The 16,994-nt window shown below is 41.0% G+C and overlaps 1 protein-coding gene across 1 annotated transcript; it reads right to left on the bottom strand.

Moving 5' to 3' along the window:
* Nucleotides 1–897: 897 nt before the first annotated feature.
* Nucleotides 898–14,550, bottom strand: LETM2 (leucine zipper and EF-hand containing transmembrane protein 2). Its single transcript, XM_016210445.2, has 9 exons — nt 14,041–14,550; nt 13,272–13,415; nt 9,040–9,177; nt 8,405–8,605; nt 7,124–7,243; nt 4,428–4,541; nt 2,093–2,185; nt 1,685–1,786; nt 898–960 (listed from the first exon to the last, which is right to left on the bottom strand). Exons 1-9 carry the CDS (start codon nt 14,398–14,400, stop codon nt 898–900), a joined length of 1,335 nt encoding a protein of 444 aa, XP_016065931.1. The 5' UTR covers nt 14,401–14,550.
* Between the last annotated feature and the right edge of the window lie 2,444 nt (nt 14,551–16,994).

Here is a 16,994-nt window from a genome sequence, read left to right as displayed (position 1 = left end):
GTTTTTTTCAGTATTGGCAATTCAGAAAACACCAAACAAATATCTGAACATAATATTTGTTACTGGGTAGCGTGGGGATTATATCAGACTTTAACAACCCCTATGACTAACAAATAGTCTTGTTTGTGAAAGACAAAACAGACCAGAAAAACACACACCCAGCACAAACAAATGGTTAAGTTTTAAACCCTTAATTATGCTTCCTAGCAAAATGGTGGCTAATGAAAGCCATATGTGCTAGAATTGTGGCAGCCTCCCAGATTCCTGCAGGCCCAGAGGGGAAGTCTCAGAACAGCCGAGCAGCAGCCAAACCTTTTTGATTGCCAGTCTAACTCCCCATTTTATTCTCCAAGAACTTTTTGCTTTATATCCAGAAAGACCTTACTGGGGAATATCCATTCCATCTCATAAGGTACTTTGTTTCCAGGGCACAATTCCTATTGATGGGTCACTGAAAAAGTTGGTCAGGTGCTCTTAAAATGGTTTTTGGAGTTTCCAGGTTCTTACTCAGGTTACCAAGCCATAAGGAGGCCAAGGTATCTAAGGGCTAAAAGCTGATTCCATTATGCAAAAAATTTCCTCCCTTAAAGGACGTGGGCACAAATATGAAGCTGTTAAAAACAACATGGGGCGGGGGGCGGGAGGGAGTGTGTGCTTTACACAAAGTTTAGTGGGATGACATAATGGCACAGAGGAAATGGGCTTTGCAATTATAGTTTTCTAAATGGTCTGAACTTGGTCTCACTGCTGACATCATCTGGAATGTTTACAAGGCCTCGAAGGACTGCCCCTGATCCTCTACTCAAAGCAGACACAGTCTTAGCTGGGAGGTCTTTTATGAATGCCACTGCCGTGGGCAGGAAGCTGGAGAGAGTGAGCGTCATCCTCCAGTAGTCCTTACGCTCCTTTGGAACTAGCCTTGCTGTTCTGGGTTTTCTCTTGTGATTTGGCCTGGAGCGTCTAGGTACAAAACATAAGGATGTTAAGCCCTGGTCACAATTAGATGTGTAAGCTCTTTAGGAGTCGCTTTTTGGTTTTCTTAATCAAAATAATGACAGACCACAAAGTCAAATCTGAGTTTATAATTTACCTTGGTAATAAAAATAAAGACATGCAAACCAGGCCTCTGGGTGCAGTTTACCCCATCTATGTGTTCACCGGTGCTCTTTGGTCCTCAGGAGCCAGTAGAGGCCCTCACTACACAGTTCAACTCTCCCATGACCCCTCTACTGTTTGTGTTATGCTTTTTGCCCTTGCCCCAAATTCCTTTATCCAAATGGGAAAAAAATAGATAAGTAATTTCTTATTTACAAGCATTTCTCCTAAGATTTAAATTGCTTTCCTGCTAGTATTTCCTGACATGAATCCTGTGAAATACACAACATATGGGAACTATTTCCATCTGGCACAAAGGAAAATAAGAATCTGCCTATATTGTAATTAGCTTCTAGGCTTAACATGTTTAGGTCGGATCCCCAATTGCATTGGTTGATTTTTTTTTTTTTCACTTTTGGATAATTGAGGTTAAAAAAATGTAGTGGTTATGACTAAAATGCAGCCTACAGCTTCCTGTTTGGATGACAGGAAGAACTGTGTAGTGTTTTACCATAGTTACGATTCTAGATTCTCACTGCCCTTAAAACTAGAGGGAAAGGGGTTTGTTTGTTTTTAAGGTAATACTTACAGCTTCTTTAGCAGAAGTGATGGATTCTTTAGGTAATGAAATAGGTGTTGATGGTGTTACGGGTGATGATGGAACTGGAGGCAGTTGCATAAATTTTTCATCCTTAAACATCAGAACTGAGAGTTGGGTTACTGATTTTAAAACAATGTGTATGAGATCTACAGTCCTATCGCCATGACTACCAGGAACCTGTAACAACTACTATACATCCTGTCACAGGACTCAAGAGGCAAAATCTGGAACCTAATTACAGCCAAATGTTGAACTTAGAAACAGAGCAAATGATACAATACGCATTCCTTATTAAAAAACACCACTGAAGTTCAGTTTCATAAAGGGGGTTAAAAATAGAGAAATTAACATATTAATTTTTAACCTAATTAACCATATGAAAAGTAATGGCATAACCTTGGTTCCCTTCAGTTGAGGGGCCAAGTTCACCAAATTCTCTTTAGACTCAGGAAAAGTAGGTGATTCCACAGGAATATCCATCTTTGGAGCCTAGGCAGAGAAATATTTTATGTAAGCATAAGCTTTCTGCTTTTCCAGAAACTCAGAAGAGCTACTACAGTAAGTAGTCAGTGCTTTCTAGCACAATTCGCTTTCCACCAAGTCCCTAACTTCCTCCAACTATATACCCTTTATGAGTAACATGAAATAAGTCCCTGAAATAGCAACTTAGTATTATTTACCTTGCAGCTTTGAGCACACTTAGATTCTAGAATTTAAAATCCTCAGTCATTAACAAGCTAGAATTGGTTTGCCAATTCTAGTGGTATTCTAGTCTCCAAAAAAAGTTGCCATTTCTCCAATTATCTATTTCTAATGGCATTGATATAACTTAGTGAAAATTGACATCTTTATCATTGTTAGTTTCTAATAAATGATAAAAGTTATTTAAATGGTAGGTGCTGCTTAATAGAATCTCCGGCAACAAGGAAAATGGAGGGAGAGGGTGGCATTTTAGAATAGCTATCTAACCTGTCTTTAAGAATTATATTAATTAGATTTGAAAAATAAATATATCACTGCTTTTTGGAAATAAGTACTTCCTTTGTGTTCTTTGGGGGAAAAGGGCTACATATATCCAAAATTATAGAATATTCAATTTGATGTCTCTAAAGTTTTACAGAACCTAACATGCTTCTTGTTCTCATTTTGTATATATGGAGAATAGACGTTTTAAAATGTGGATTTTTTTTAAAAAGCAACCAATACAATGCCTAGGAATTTGTCATTTTGTCCTTAATTCCTAGGTCTTTCTCAACCATCCCAGATAAAGAGTTTCTGCCCATCCACAGTAAGTCTGAGAACCCAAATTTAGCTCTGAGATACTGTGCTACTGCAAGATTTCCTTGCTCCTGACAGCAGTCTAAGGATGGCAGGTAACTCTGGTATATTGTGAAAACCAAAGATAGAGTAAGAGCCCAATAGCCTGCCTTTTAGAGCATAGTCTGTCCTCCAAAATTGCTCTTAGCTAGTCTCCCTAGAATCCTTCCTGGGCAAAGCCCAAATCCAGATTAGTCTCTGAACTATGCAGAGGGAAAGCAAGATGGGGTCTCCTGAAGTGCATTTTTCATGCTGAACTTCATATAATTTTCCTCGGCTTGTCCAAGGAGTCAACAGTATAACTAAGATTAAAAATACTCTAGAGTATTTTGTCTAATCTACTAAACCACATGTGCTGCACGCTCTGTAGGTCTTTTCCTTTCGCACCCATGCAGGTTCTGAGTTAGACAGGAAAACGCAAGGTAAAGGGGAGAGGCCATTCCTCATGGACCCGGAGCAAGAGGCTCTGGTGATTGGGCCAATACTGGGCTCGTCAGGAAAATACCAGGAAAAAAAAGGCTGCTGAGTCAAAGGCAACATGAAGGAAAAGTGATTAAGAAAATGAGTTGTATGCCCAGCCGGATGTGGCTCAGCAGTTGAGCATCGACCTAGGATCCAGGAGGTCGGGGTTCGATTCCCCGTCAGGGCACATGCCCGGGGTGCAGGAGGCAGCTGATCAATGACTCTCTCATTATTGATGTTTCTATCTCTCTCCCCCTCCTTTCCTCTCTCTGAAATCAATAAAGATATGTGTTTGTTTTTTTTAAAAAAGAAAAAAAGTGAGTTATAGCCCTGGCTGGTTTGGCTCAATGGTTAGAGCACCAGCTCTCAGACTGAAGGGTCCTGGGTTCGGTTCCAGCCAAAGGCGTGTACCTCAGTTGCAGGCTCGATCCCTGGCCCCAGTCAGGGTGTCTCTTTGAGGCAACCAATCGCTGTGTCTCTCTCATATCGATGTTTCTCTCTCTCTCCACCCCCTTCCACTCTCTGAAAAGCAATGGCAAAAATATCCTGATTTTAAAAAAAGAAAATGAGTTGTAGGAAGACAAAAAGTTTACATGCTAGATTGGCCATTCACTGCTTGAAAATTAATAGGAATCTGGACAAATAAAACAAACATAATATAACAGGAACAATTCAGTCTCAGAGGGGAAAGTGGTGGGAACAGCCTGAAGACTAGATAGTTAAGGAGGAAGAATAAACTGGACTCCTATTGGTAAAACACCTAAATCAAGCCGGGGATTAAAGGCAGTGACAGCCCTATCGCTAGAGGTAGTTGCAGTGATTTTAATATTTTTTTGGAATTTAAAAAAGATTCTAAGGCCAAATTCCAAAAGATATACCAAAAGAAATGCCTACTCTGACTGCAATAGAAAATAAGACATTTGGGGAGAGGCCCGTGAGCCCAGTTACTCACCTCTCCACTTAGTGGGATCTTAACTGGCTTTGGCTTCACATCTATCAGGTAGAAGGTTCGTGACAGGAGCAAAAGAGAAGGGGGGACATTCTCCTTCAGGTGGAGGTCCTGCCACTGGAGAATGGGAGGGAAATAAAACATGATAGAATCACAGAGTGTTAGCACTGGATGTGACCCGTCGTCTACTGCTTCCCAGGCTTGACAGCTTCCCAGGCACAGGCTGATAACTCATGGTTGAGTGAGGCTAAGAACGTTCGTCCGGCTTCTGCAGAAAGTGGCTGTACGGCACCTCCCCCTCCAGTGGGAACTCTCAAACCAATTGTGGATCAAAGAAGCTACGTTATCTTCTCTTGAACACAAAGTAGATGTTAAAGAATAAAACAGCCTCATTCAAAACCAGAGAAACAAACATTAAAATGAGAATGAGATGTAAGTTTTCAAGTACCAAATTGGCCAAGCTTCAAAACACATGTATTTTTCTACATCAATAATATATGCGCAAGACAAAATTCAAAAGATCGAATGAAATCAAGCAAAATAGGCCTGCCTTCTACCCTTCTTCTCTTGCTACCCTGTTTCCCTCCCTAGAAGCAATCACTGGTACCAGTTCCTTATATAACCTTCCAGAGATATCCTATGCAAATACAAAAGATTTTTTTTTTTACCTTTACACACGGGGTAAGTTAATATACTTTTGTCCTTGCTTTTTTTCACTGAACTATTTCATCCTGCAGATTGATTCATATCAGTAGACATAGAGCTGCCTCCTTTTTAAACATCTTAAAGGATTCCACTGTATGGAAATGCCATGATTTATTTGATTATACTCCTATTAATGCATTTTAGGCAGTTTCTTATCCTTTGCTGTTACAAACAATGCCGCCATGGATCATCTTTTGATACGACAGTTTGCACATATGCAAGAACATAGGATAAATTCCTAGAAGTGAAATTGCTAGGTCAAAGTAAATACATTTAAAAATTTTGAAAGATACTGCCAAACCTCCACAGAAATTTTTACCAGCAATGTATAAGTGCCCCCTCCCCACCCACTCACCAACATGGTATATTATCAAACTCTGATCTTTGCCAATATAATAGGCAAATGTGGTATCTCATAGCTTTATCTTATTATGAAGTTAAGATGTTTCATGTTTACGAATTTTATTTTCCTTTCTAGGAAGTGTCTTCCCATATCCTAATTCAGGATTTTTTTGAATAATAGTACATAGTGCTGCATATCACGTGGTTGGATCAGTATCCTCACTCCCTTGTAGTGGGATTGTAAAATGATACCCCCTTGCAAGAAAGAAACTTGACAGCTGAACCCAAGTAATGCTCTCTGTTCCAGAAACAAATTATTTTAGCACTGCTCTACAATATGTCCATCTGCCAATCAGAGCAGGTCCAGCATGGAAGAGGAAAGCTACCTGACATGGTTCCAAAGTCACAGCAATGGCTCCTGTCCCAAAATAATTTGTGTACACTTTATAGTACTTTTCACAGTTATAGGAATGAGAATTTTAATAGGAGTTACTTCGTTTTAAAGCACTAAATTTAGGTGCACTCTGCCTCTTGGTAGCACACCTATGCCTTTCCCTTCCCCTTCTCCTTCCCCTAGCCGTGTTACCTTTACCTTTGTCTCGTCTAAGCTCCAAGGGCCCTTCTTCTGCCTCTGACTTGTTTCCTGAGCCTACACAGCCCAGCTGGCTCACTTCTACTACCTCTGTAACTTTCTAAAAACACTTTCTCTTATCATTTGAAGGGGAAAAAAGCATTAAATTTAGTTAAAATATGTTATCTAAGGGAAAATATTAAACATCGGATACCAAAGCTAACACTTTACATTGGTTTGGGGCACTAATTGGGAAAGCAGTCCAGGTGGGCCACTGGCAAGGCCATACCTGCAGACGGAGACACACGGATGACAGGCCTTGTATTAGAGAGTTTGCCCAAGCCCTTACAATACCTGGATTAGGCAAAATTCTAAGGTGGACTCCAAATTCCCAGTCCCTCATGAACCCACACCTTCTCCCAGTTATTCAATCAAACAATAATCTAGGTGCTGCTATGAAGGGATTCTATAGATATAATTAAAGTCCCAAGTCAGTCAATGTCAAAATGGGAAGATTATCCAGGAAGGTCTCACCTAATCACATGAGACCTTTAAATCTGGAGCTAGGTCTCAAAAACAAGGAAAGTCCCAAGATTTAAAGCATGTGGGAGGTTGGCATGTGAGAAGTTCTTTGCAGATGGAGGCGACCAGAGGTAAGGAATGCTGGTGGCCTCCAGGACTGACTAGCCCAGGGCTGACAGCCAGTAAGGGATCAAGGACCTCAGTCCTGCAGCTGCAAGGAACTAAATTCAGCCAACAAACTGAATGAACTTGGAAGTGGAGTCTCCCTCCACAGCCTCCAGGAAGGAGCACAGCCTGCACCTCTGACCTACAGGACCATGAGCTAATAAATGGGCGTGGTTTTAAGCCACTAAACATGTGATCATCTGTTATGTAGCAATAGAAAACTAATACAATACCTTGTCTCAGTAAAAAAAAATCTAGCTGCTTTGGTATCCCACTGCTCAATAAAATAAAGCAAATTAGGTAAGATAGTTTGCTTGCAAAGTAGAAATTGCAAAATGAGGTCTGCAAATTGTAGGAAAGCTAGTGAAAGGGGCCCAGGAAAGCTGTTACTTGCCTCTGTGAGCTGTTGTCTCAGTTGTTCTTCAGTGAGACCCAGTGATCTCATCCCTCGGGCCCTACAGGCAGCTTGTAGTTCTGACACACTCAAAGCACCCACCCCTTCTTTGGCAATTATCTGAAAGAAATGTAGGAATGGTATTGGCTCTTTTGGTTCCAATTTTACCTAATCCCTAAATTCCAACTAATCAGAGGAAACACAGGATCTGGTGCTTCCAACCCTTTGTCCCCAGCACTGACTGCTGCAAAGGCCAGCCATCTATAAAAACAAGGTGACTTAGGAAGGTGTGGCAGTTTAGATGAAGGGAATCCTGCCAAGAGGATTTTAAGGTCAGAGATATTAAGATAACTTCTTAATACTCTGTCACAAAAGTAATTATTTTCCCTCTTGATTTGCATTTGCCTGCTTGCGAGGTTCCTGCTCTCCTCTTTCATGGCAGCTTTCTGATTCATTTAAAAAATATTTCACTTGAAAAGCTTTCTCTGTACCACCTGTTGCATGTCCCAGTGGTGCTCTTTTTCCCCTATTCCCCGCCAACACCCCAGGAATGGCTCTCTCTGGTCCACAAACTCTCTCAATAAATAACAGAGTTTTTGCTTGGTGTGACCCAAAACTATGATGCTCCTGGGACCAGTATTGTTTATTCCAAAGTTCTGAAAACAACAACTGAAATCTAAATGGGGCCGATGGGATCATGCATCTCAGTTCTGAGAATCCTGCTCTCTCAGACAGAATGTTTTAAAGCATCTGATTCAGATTCAAGAAAGATGTTTTCCATTTTTTAAAGGAGTCTAATTAGTAGGTATAGTCCAAATGGTGCCTTTCTCCCACAGGTGTCTAGGCGCTGTTTTCCCTCCCTGCATTACATTGTGCCACTCCTTCTTACCATGCCAGCTCACCCAGGAGAATATTTGCTTTGGCACCAGCTCTTTGGGACAGGAGCAGAGGTGTTGGGGGTAGAGTCCTGTCCTTGGCAGAAGACTCAGGAATCTACTGAGCTGCTGTTCTTTCCCAGTGAGTCCTAACTGCTTCACATTTATCCCAGCTAAGACATCCAAACTACAGTGGCCTTCTCAAGAAAATGGGTCAGAGTACAATAACTCTTAAAATGAGTAATCAAGGTTCAGGTTGTCATGGTAATGGCTGTTAAAACCACTCATTTTCCTAGAACCGGTCCATGAGCAGACCTAACAGAAGATACTGCATTGTATCACAAAGCCACCCTAAGATATCTCCCAATGCCTTGCTAGTACCCTACAGATACAGTTAAGCTCTCACTTTATCATCTGCTTTTATAGACTTCAGTTTCATCAGGAGCTGAAAGCGAAGCAAATTGTTGGTTCCAAAAGATGGCAGTTCTAGCAGTTTGCAAAGGGCAACCAGCTGAGGTCGACCTAAGTGCTCCAGGGTTAGCTCATCCTCAAATAGTTTGGAAAAGCGAACTATCTCCTTTGTACTAGGCTTGTGGCCTGTCTGGACCTAGGCAATGGAACAAAAGGACCCAATTAAGCAATTAAAATGTGTTTCCTACTCAATTTAACTTTCCTAATAGACTATTTGAAAGACACGTCAAAGCACTTATGGCTTCTACCTTAGGTCTGGAAATGGGGCATCTGGTACAAGGAGGGGTAAAGGAATCTGAAGTCGGCCTAAATCAAATAAAAAAATCAGGAATCATTAAAACAAACGGTTGGCTAATTCTACTGTTCTTCCCAAGAAGTTATCATCGTCTTCAGCACATTGGCTGCTTTAAGACAGACATTTCTGCAAATAAACATTTGCAATATCGTATCTATACAACTTAGATTTGCAAATTCAGAGACTGTAAACAATTTAGACGATCCATGATGACATGCATTTTTCATAAAGCTCCCAGCCCAGAAGTTGCTTGGTGTTATATCCAAGACTGACACCTGTTTGACATAGGACGAGAACTGTTTAGAGGCCTCTTCCAGCGTGGCTTTGTTCCTCTTTGCCATTTCTGTAATTGTTTCTTGAAGAAATTTTGCTAGTTCCAACTTGACAACCATTTTCTTTTTCTGTTTTTCTTCCTTAACAATAGAAAAGGAACAGTTAACCAACCCTTTATGATTATGACTTAGTAGATGAAGATGCAGGAAAAATAACTGTTACCTTATTCTCGCCCATCCCTGTCTCGTGCGTTAATATTATTTTCAGACCTGACTGAGTGGGTTCCATGAGAACCAGAGCAAATAAAAAGTAGCCTCTATTTGCAACCTGTCTCCCTAATCTTACCTTTTATTTATCGCTAATACAATGATCATAAATATTGGATAAATCCAAAATATCCCCTCAGTGGTAGGCTTTGTCATTATTTAGAATGAGATACTATTTCCTTTTTTTAAATTTTATTTTTCAATTACAGTTTATATTCAACACTGTTTTGTATTAGTTTCAGGTGTACAGTATAGTGGTTAGACAATCATGTACTTTACACGGTTTCCCTAATATTTCAAGTACCCACCTGGCACCACACATAGTTATGACAATATTATTGACTATGTTCCCTATGCTGTACTTTACATCCCCATGACTATTTTGTAACTACCAATGAGTACTTCTTAATCCCTTCACCCTTTACACCCAGCCCTCAACCCTTTCCCCTCTGGCAACTAGCAATACAAGTGTTCTCTGTACGTTTGAGTCTATTTCTGTTTTGTTTGACCATTTATTTTGTTCTTTAGATTCCACATGTAAGTGAAATCATATGATATTTGTCTTTCTCTGACTGACTTATTTTACTTAGTATAATACCTTTTAGGTCCATCCAAGCTGTCTCAATAGTAAATAAGATTGCATTCTTTTTTATGGCTGAGTAATATTCCATTGTATATATGTACTACAGCTTTTATATCCACTTGTCTATTGATGGGCATTTGGGTTGTCTGAGTTATTTATAAATGAGATAATTTCTTAACCTGGTGCAAACCATCTAGACTGCTAGTTGAACAAACCCTTAGTCTGAGTGGCCCTGGATTTTGCTTGGGCCATGAACAAAGAAAACTAGGTAATTAACTCTATGCTAAAATAGCTTATAGTTTAAGTAATGTAAAACAGACACAATTTATTATAATACAATGAGTTAAGTGCTATAACAGATACGAACAAAGCACTATACAAAGGAGAATTAAGTGTATACTCTTAAGATACTATGTTAACCATTACTTCTAAATCCTTGTTCACCAGCAGAAATGCAGTGTGGTGGGCTTTTCAAAATAACCATGGTCAGGACTCAGGGGTACAGAGAAACAGGAATATGTATGTTACATATACACGTTTTAAGTTCCCAAGAGATTCTAATGATCACCCCAATCATAGCAATCATTGGTTTTTAGAAAGATCTTAAAAGACTCAACCAAAAAACTCACACAATGGCAATACCATGATTAGTCATTACCATTAGTCAATACAATTTTTAGTCATTTATTTCATCCATCTATATCCATATCCATCCATCCATCCATCCATCCATCCATCCATCCATCCATCCATCCATCCTCTTATTGAGCATCTACCATGTGTTCCAACCATAAAGAATCAGTCAGTGGTCTCTGGTTATGTCATACTCTTTTACACCATTAAGCCATTTTAAGTGCTATTCTTTCTATCCAGAATGCCTTTCAAACACTGGGTTAAAAAATTTTGCCGCTCTTTAAGTCTGGGCTCCCAAAGTTACCTTTTCTGTAAAACATTTCCCAGTCTGATCTAAAAGTTGCCCTCTTTGTCCCCTCATACTATTGTGTTCATATCTTCATACCATTGTCTAGGAGAGAGGCACAGAATAAAGAGAATGAGGGGCTGTCTCGGTATTCTAGCTCGTCACCTTCACAGTGATCATCAAATGGGGACGCCCTCTTCTCAGAGATACTTACTCATAAGCCCTAAAGGGTCTGCTTGACTGAGTGGAGCATGCCTGCTGTTCAAGTAGTCACTGTAATAAGTTGTTATGTTTGCTTTACTTTTCAACAGTTAAAAATAAGTTAAAGTTCAATGGAGGGGGGTAGTTTTTTCAACAAATGGTGCTGGAAAAACTGGATATCCACATGGAAAAAATTACTCTTGCCCTGGCTGGTGTAGCTCACTTGGATGAAACTTTGTCCCATGCACTGAAAGGTGGCAGGTTCGATTCTGGGTCAGGGAACCAATACGTACATACATACATACATACATACACACTCTCGACACTGATGTTACACCTTTCTTTAAAATTCTCTTGCTCTTTCTGTCTCCAGCCAAGAGGAACTGCGGCCCTGTCTACCCACCTGCACTGGCTGGTGGTGCTACTGCTCCGGCTTCCTCCTGATCTAGAGAACAAGCGGACTTACAGCAGCGAACCCAATAATCCGAAGGCCCGCAACTCCTTCCACCATAGCTCAACAGCCAGCTGATTCACCGTAAGACAGTGGGTGTGGAGCCGATGGTGATGGCAAAGGTGTGGCGGTCGTGCTGAAGTGGAGATGCCGCCAGCGGAAGCCGGCAACGTAGGTGCGGGCCGCCGTCAGTACGAAGGCCAGGCCAAGGGGCACAGGAGCTGCCAGGACAGGTACTGCCCAGATCTGCACAGGGCTGCGGCCCACCCGGCCAGCACCATCCTGGCAGCCACGGGCACAGGAGCTGCCAGGACAGGTACTGCCCAGATCTGCACAGGGCTGCAGCCCGCCTGGCCAGCGCCACCCTGGCAGCCAGACGCCCGTGACGGTGAAGGGGACGTGGCTCACCAGACCAAGAGGTTCTGGGCAGACCTCCCCCTCCCCACCACCAAAGCCATGAAAGTGTTCTAGGACTTTCCTAAAAAATAGAACAATAACTCAACATGGACCATAGACTCCAGTGTAAAACTCAAAACTATAAAACACCGAGGAGAAAATTATAGGTGACCTTGGATTTGGCAAGTTTTTAGATACAACACCAAAAGCATGATCCAAGAGAGAAAAAATCAGGTTGTACTTCATTTAAATGTAAAACATTTGTTCAGCAAAAGACACAGTTAAGAGAAGGAAAAGACAAGCCACAGTCTGGAAGAAAAGCATTTGCAAAACACATACCTGATAAAGAACTTGCATCCAAAAATATATGAAGTACTCTTAAATCCCAACAATAAGAAAATGAACAACCCCATTAATAAGTGGGCAAAAGATCTGAACAGACACCTCCCCAAAGAAGGTATATAGATGGCAAATAAGCACATGGAAAGATGCTCAATATCAAATGTCATTGAAAAATTATAAATTAAAATAACAATGAGATACCACTGCACACCTATTAGAATGGCTAATACTCAAAGCACTACACCACCGAATGTTGATGAAGATATAGAGCAACAGAAACTCTCATCTTGTTCGTTGCTGGTGGGAACACAAATCATACAGCTACTTTGGAAGTCAGTTTATCGATTTCTTACATAACTAAACATAGTCTTACTATATACAATCCAGCAATTGCTCTCCTAGGTATTTACCCAAATGAGTTGAAAGCTTATATCTACGCAAAAACCTGCACATGGGTATTTTTAGCAGCTTTATTCATAATTGCCAAAAATTGGAAGCTACCAAGATGTCCTTCAATAGGTGAATGAGTAAATTGTGGTACATCCATACAATGAAATATGATGCTGTGATAGAAAGAAATGAGGCATGAAAAGACACTGAGAAAACATATTGCTATGGGAAAGGAGCCAGTATGAAAAAACTACATATTATATGGTTCCAACTATATGACATTCTAGAAAAGACAAAACTATAGAGACACTAAAAAGATCAGCAGTTGCCTCAGGTTGAAGGATAGGGGGAAGAGGGACAAACATGTGAACCACGGGATTTTTAGGGCAATAGGACACTGTGATGGTGGATAGATGGCGTGCATTTGTCAAAACCAATAAAACTATACGACACAAAGGGAGAACCCTAATGTAGAGTATAAGCTTTAATTAATAATAATGTATATATATTGGTTCTTCAATTGCAACAAATGTACCATACTAATGTAAGATGTTAATAATGGTGGAAAGGGGGGAGGAGGTACCCGAGGATTCTCTGTACTCACTGTTCAATTTTTCTGAAAACCTAAAAACTTCTCTAAAAATTGAAGTCTATTTGTTTTTTAAAAGTTAAAAACTCCTACATACCATTTTGGAATCACGCTCAAAAGTTGATGGCAACATCTCTGGGAAGAGTTTCAGAAACACTGGCAATAAGAGTTCCATGAAGGGTACAATTATGAACACCACAAATGGAACCAAGCGGAATAAATCAACGCACGTCCTCAATAGCTAAGGGATTGAACAGCACATGCAACATCTATTAGTTTAGGATGCGCCAAACCAACAAACAAATAAGCAACCCCCCCAAACTAAAAAGCTTGTTTGGCTCTTAAAGTGTTGAGAACACAAGACATTTTTTGCAGCTGTTTATAAAAGGGAAAGGTGGAATTTTCCTCTTTATCACAGCTCTGAAGTAATATGTATGGGGTAGCCTCAAGGAAATCTATGACAATCAAAACATATTATCGGTATCTCGTAGCTTTCATCTAACTTAGGGGTCTGTTGAATAACATAGTATCTGTTAAAATTGGTTTTTAATGTGTACACTTAATATATTAACAACACTCTGTACTTCAGATGCACAGATCAAACCTGCAGCTCCTTGGAGAGATTAGAAAACACAATTATAACCATTCCATAGGCAAATATATACAAATTTTAAGAATTTTGCCTAAAGTTGTACAGCAAGTCAGTTGCAGACAAGAAACTCAATAAGAAATTCTCATTCTCACCATCATTTGCTATTTCTACTTTGGGATTTGTTAAAATGAGTTTTAGGTTGAGTTTAAAGCTTGGTTCCTAAATAGTTCATTTTAACTTTACATTTTCTTTCCTAAATATGATTCTTGCCTACCCGTCGTCTCTCTCGTCTGGTCAGCACCTGTCCATGCAACAGCCTCCAACTCATTCTGGCAGCAACTTTGGTGTCAATCCAAAGCAAATGGAATCCACTGTAATAATATTTAAGTTCACCCATAATTCTTTGTCTGTAAGATCGCTTTTCTTCCTTAGTCTTCATACCATTTTCTTTCGTGGGCTGAGGGCTTGTCACCTGTGGCTTTGTGGAGGGTTGCTCCAGCTGAGGTTTACCAGGGACTTCTTGCAGCCAGCAACTTGATGTGTGTACCTTTTGTATTATCCTAGTTCGTAAGTGAAGTACTTTATTGCCTGACTGACTAGGATAGGGGTACTTCTTGCTTCCATAGTTCTTCATATATGTTTTATTTAAATGGGAATCTGGCAAGTGAAGAAATGCAAGTGATGGGAGATAAGAAGAGCAGGTAGGATGGACAAAATGGATAGGGAATCTGGAATAAAGAGCAACGTCCTCTGAGTTGAGTACAAATGATTGCAAACTTAAAAGTTAAAGAAATAGATACTGTATCTGGTTAAAATAAACAATAGTTTTAAAGCCTGTATTTTAAAGTGGATGATGTTCATTAGTAAATGAAATATAACTTTTTATCCCAGTTGAAGAACAGTAAGCTTTATGATTGAATAATACACTCTAAGAAATAGTAATAGGCTTATGCCTAAGAATAATTGCTATATTAGAAGTTAGAAACTCTGCAACTATTCATTTAAAAATCTAACAGCAAATATTTTCTCACCAGCGGTTATGTCTGAAAGTTCTGTCTCTATCTACAACCAGAAAACAGGTGGAAGACTTCCGCCTTCGCCTACTGTACTGACAGTAGGAATATTATTTGAATGAAGCACTTCAAGGTCCCTTTGGGGGTTAACTAATCACATAAGATTGCCTTGTCTATGTAGTGCCCATGGATTCCCTCAAGTGAGAGGCACTTACAGCCGAAATGCCCTTCACCTAAGATTCCTAAAGAACCTTAGGAGTAAGAACTAGAACTAGGCACCCCAGCCAGTGATCTTCTACATTCTACTTTTGCAACAGCTCACAATCTTCAGTTAAACTAGCACATCAGATTGTTTGAAAATAAAAATAAGATTATCTAGGCAAAGAAAGTTCCTGGCAAAGAGACTTCTTTTGGCAAAGAGATGGCTTTTTCCATTCTTTGTTTTTGAAGCATGCCAAGATAAAACACTTTTTGAATGGCTAAAAGGGAAGATGTACAATGTATCCTGCACATAGTTAAGTTCTTGGTAAATATTCTTTGTAATAAATAAATGATAACAGACCTTGCTGGGAAGGTATAGGCCCTAGGACTGGCTTGTTTGCCAGCCACTTGACTCCTTTTTATATGTAAGGGCTTCATGTAACATTCATCAATGACATTCTAAAACCTTCACATCATCTATCTTACCTGTACTACACATCTACAAAATTACTCAGCCTGAGTTCCAAAGCATATTGAAAATTTGGGATAAGCTTAAATACATTAGGATTTCAGCGTCCTAAAACTTTGGTGTCAATCCAAAGGTTTAAACAGTTAAAACCAACAAAGCTTTAATTGTGTACTAAGCCTATCTTTTTACACTTATCTTTTCCATCTAGAAGAATAAAGTTCACATAAATATTGGGGGTAGGAGAAAAATTCCAAGGCTTACCTTGTTCGGGCAATAACTAAGACTTTATTATAACAGTAGAAGGCCATATTTATATTTGTCTCAACTAGTCAACATAGGTACCTAGGCAGAAGGAGTAAGTAAACAATTCAGTATTTGAAAAACACATCAATTATAAAGGTATCTGGACTTAAGTGTTTTTAACTATTACAAGGGTAGAATATTTGCATATTCTATTCAAGGAGTAAAATCTTTCAGGGTTGAGTCCAACAATCATGAATAGTTCTCTTAGCCCTGGATTTGAGAATGGTAATTTGAGATCCCAACAAACAGAAATGACCTTTAATATGATGATGCTCTGGATGGTGATACGGTCTTCAAAGACATTTTCATCTCTGGTCAATAGTACCTAATAATCTACTTAAATTGTTGCCAAGTATTCAAGAAGCTAAGCAAGGAACACTTATTTGTAGCCTAAAAATATAGATAGAAAGTAAATATCCTGAATTTGTATTCAATTTACTTGGCCAAGCTGCCCCGAACTTGAAAAGATTGAAAGTGCTGCCCTGGCCAGTGTGGCTCAGTAGGTGCATCGATCCTCGTACGCCCTGAAAGGTCACGGGTGGATTCCCCGGCAGGGCCTTGGTGGGTGCATAGAGGAGGCAGCCCCGCATCATTCTCCCTCCCCCTCTCTCTCCTCTTTCTCTAAAAATCAATAAAAATATTTTTAAAAAATTATACAACGAATCATTAAAAAAGATTGAAAGTACTCCTTTAAGCAGCAGCGAAGATACACAGGGTACCGCCTAAGCGTCCAAGTGGAAGTGCACGGGGGTCCGGCGCAGGGACCCCGCAGCGCTGTGCACCTCTGCGTGAGCCGAGCAGAGCCTCCCCCGCCCTGCGCGCTTCCCAGCCGCGGCGGGAGGAGCCGGGTCCGGGCGGCGTCAGCCCTGCGCTCCCGCCGCTGGGAGCGCGGTACCGGGGCCTCTCCCGGCGGAACCTCGGCCGGAGCTGAGATCCGGAGCAAGGGCTCAAGTCATCCTTTGGAACGTCTGCGCCCAGACTAAGCCGGGCGTCCTCCCGCCTGAGGGAGACCGACCCCACCCGGCCGCCAATCCGCTCTCGGGGCTGGGAGCAACCACTTCCCCGGGGGCGGGGCGGGGCGCGGCGCGGCGCGGCGGGGCGGGGCGGGCGGCGAGCCCCGCCTGCGCCCACGCACCGCCCCCGCCCGCACGCCCCGCCGCCGGCGGCCGGATGCACTTGCTTCCGGCTCCCTCTCGGAGACTCGGGCCAAAGGCGCCCTCGCCCTCCTCAGCCCCGGGCTTT

Source organism: Miniopterus natalensis, chromosome 2 (genome assembly GCF_054644295.1).
Source record: "Miniopterus natalensis isolate mMinNat1 chromosome 2, mMinNat1.hap1, whole genome shotgun sequence".
NCBI classification, from domain to species: domain Eukaryota; kingdom Metazoa; phylum Chordata; class Mammalia; order Chiroptera; family Miniopteridae; genus Miniopterus; species Miniopterus natalensis.
The sequence above is the reverse complement of the archived record's forward strand: the minus strand, read 5'-3'. Positions and strand labels throughout refer to the sequence as shown.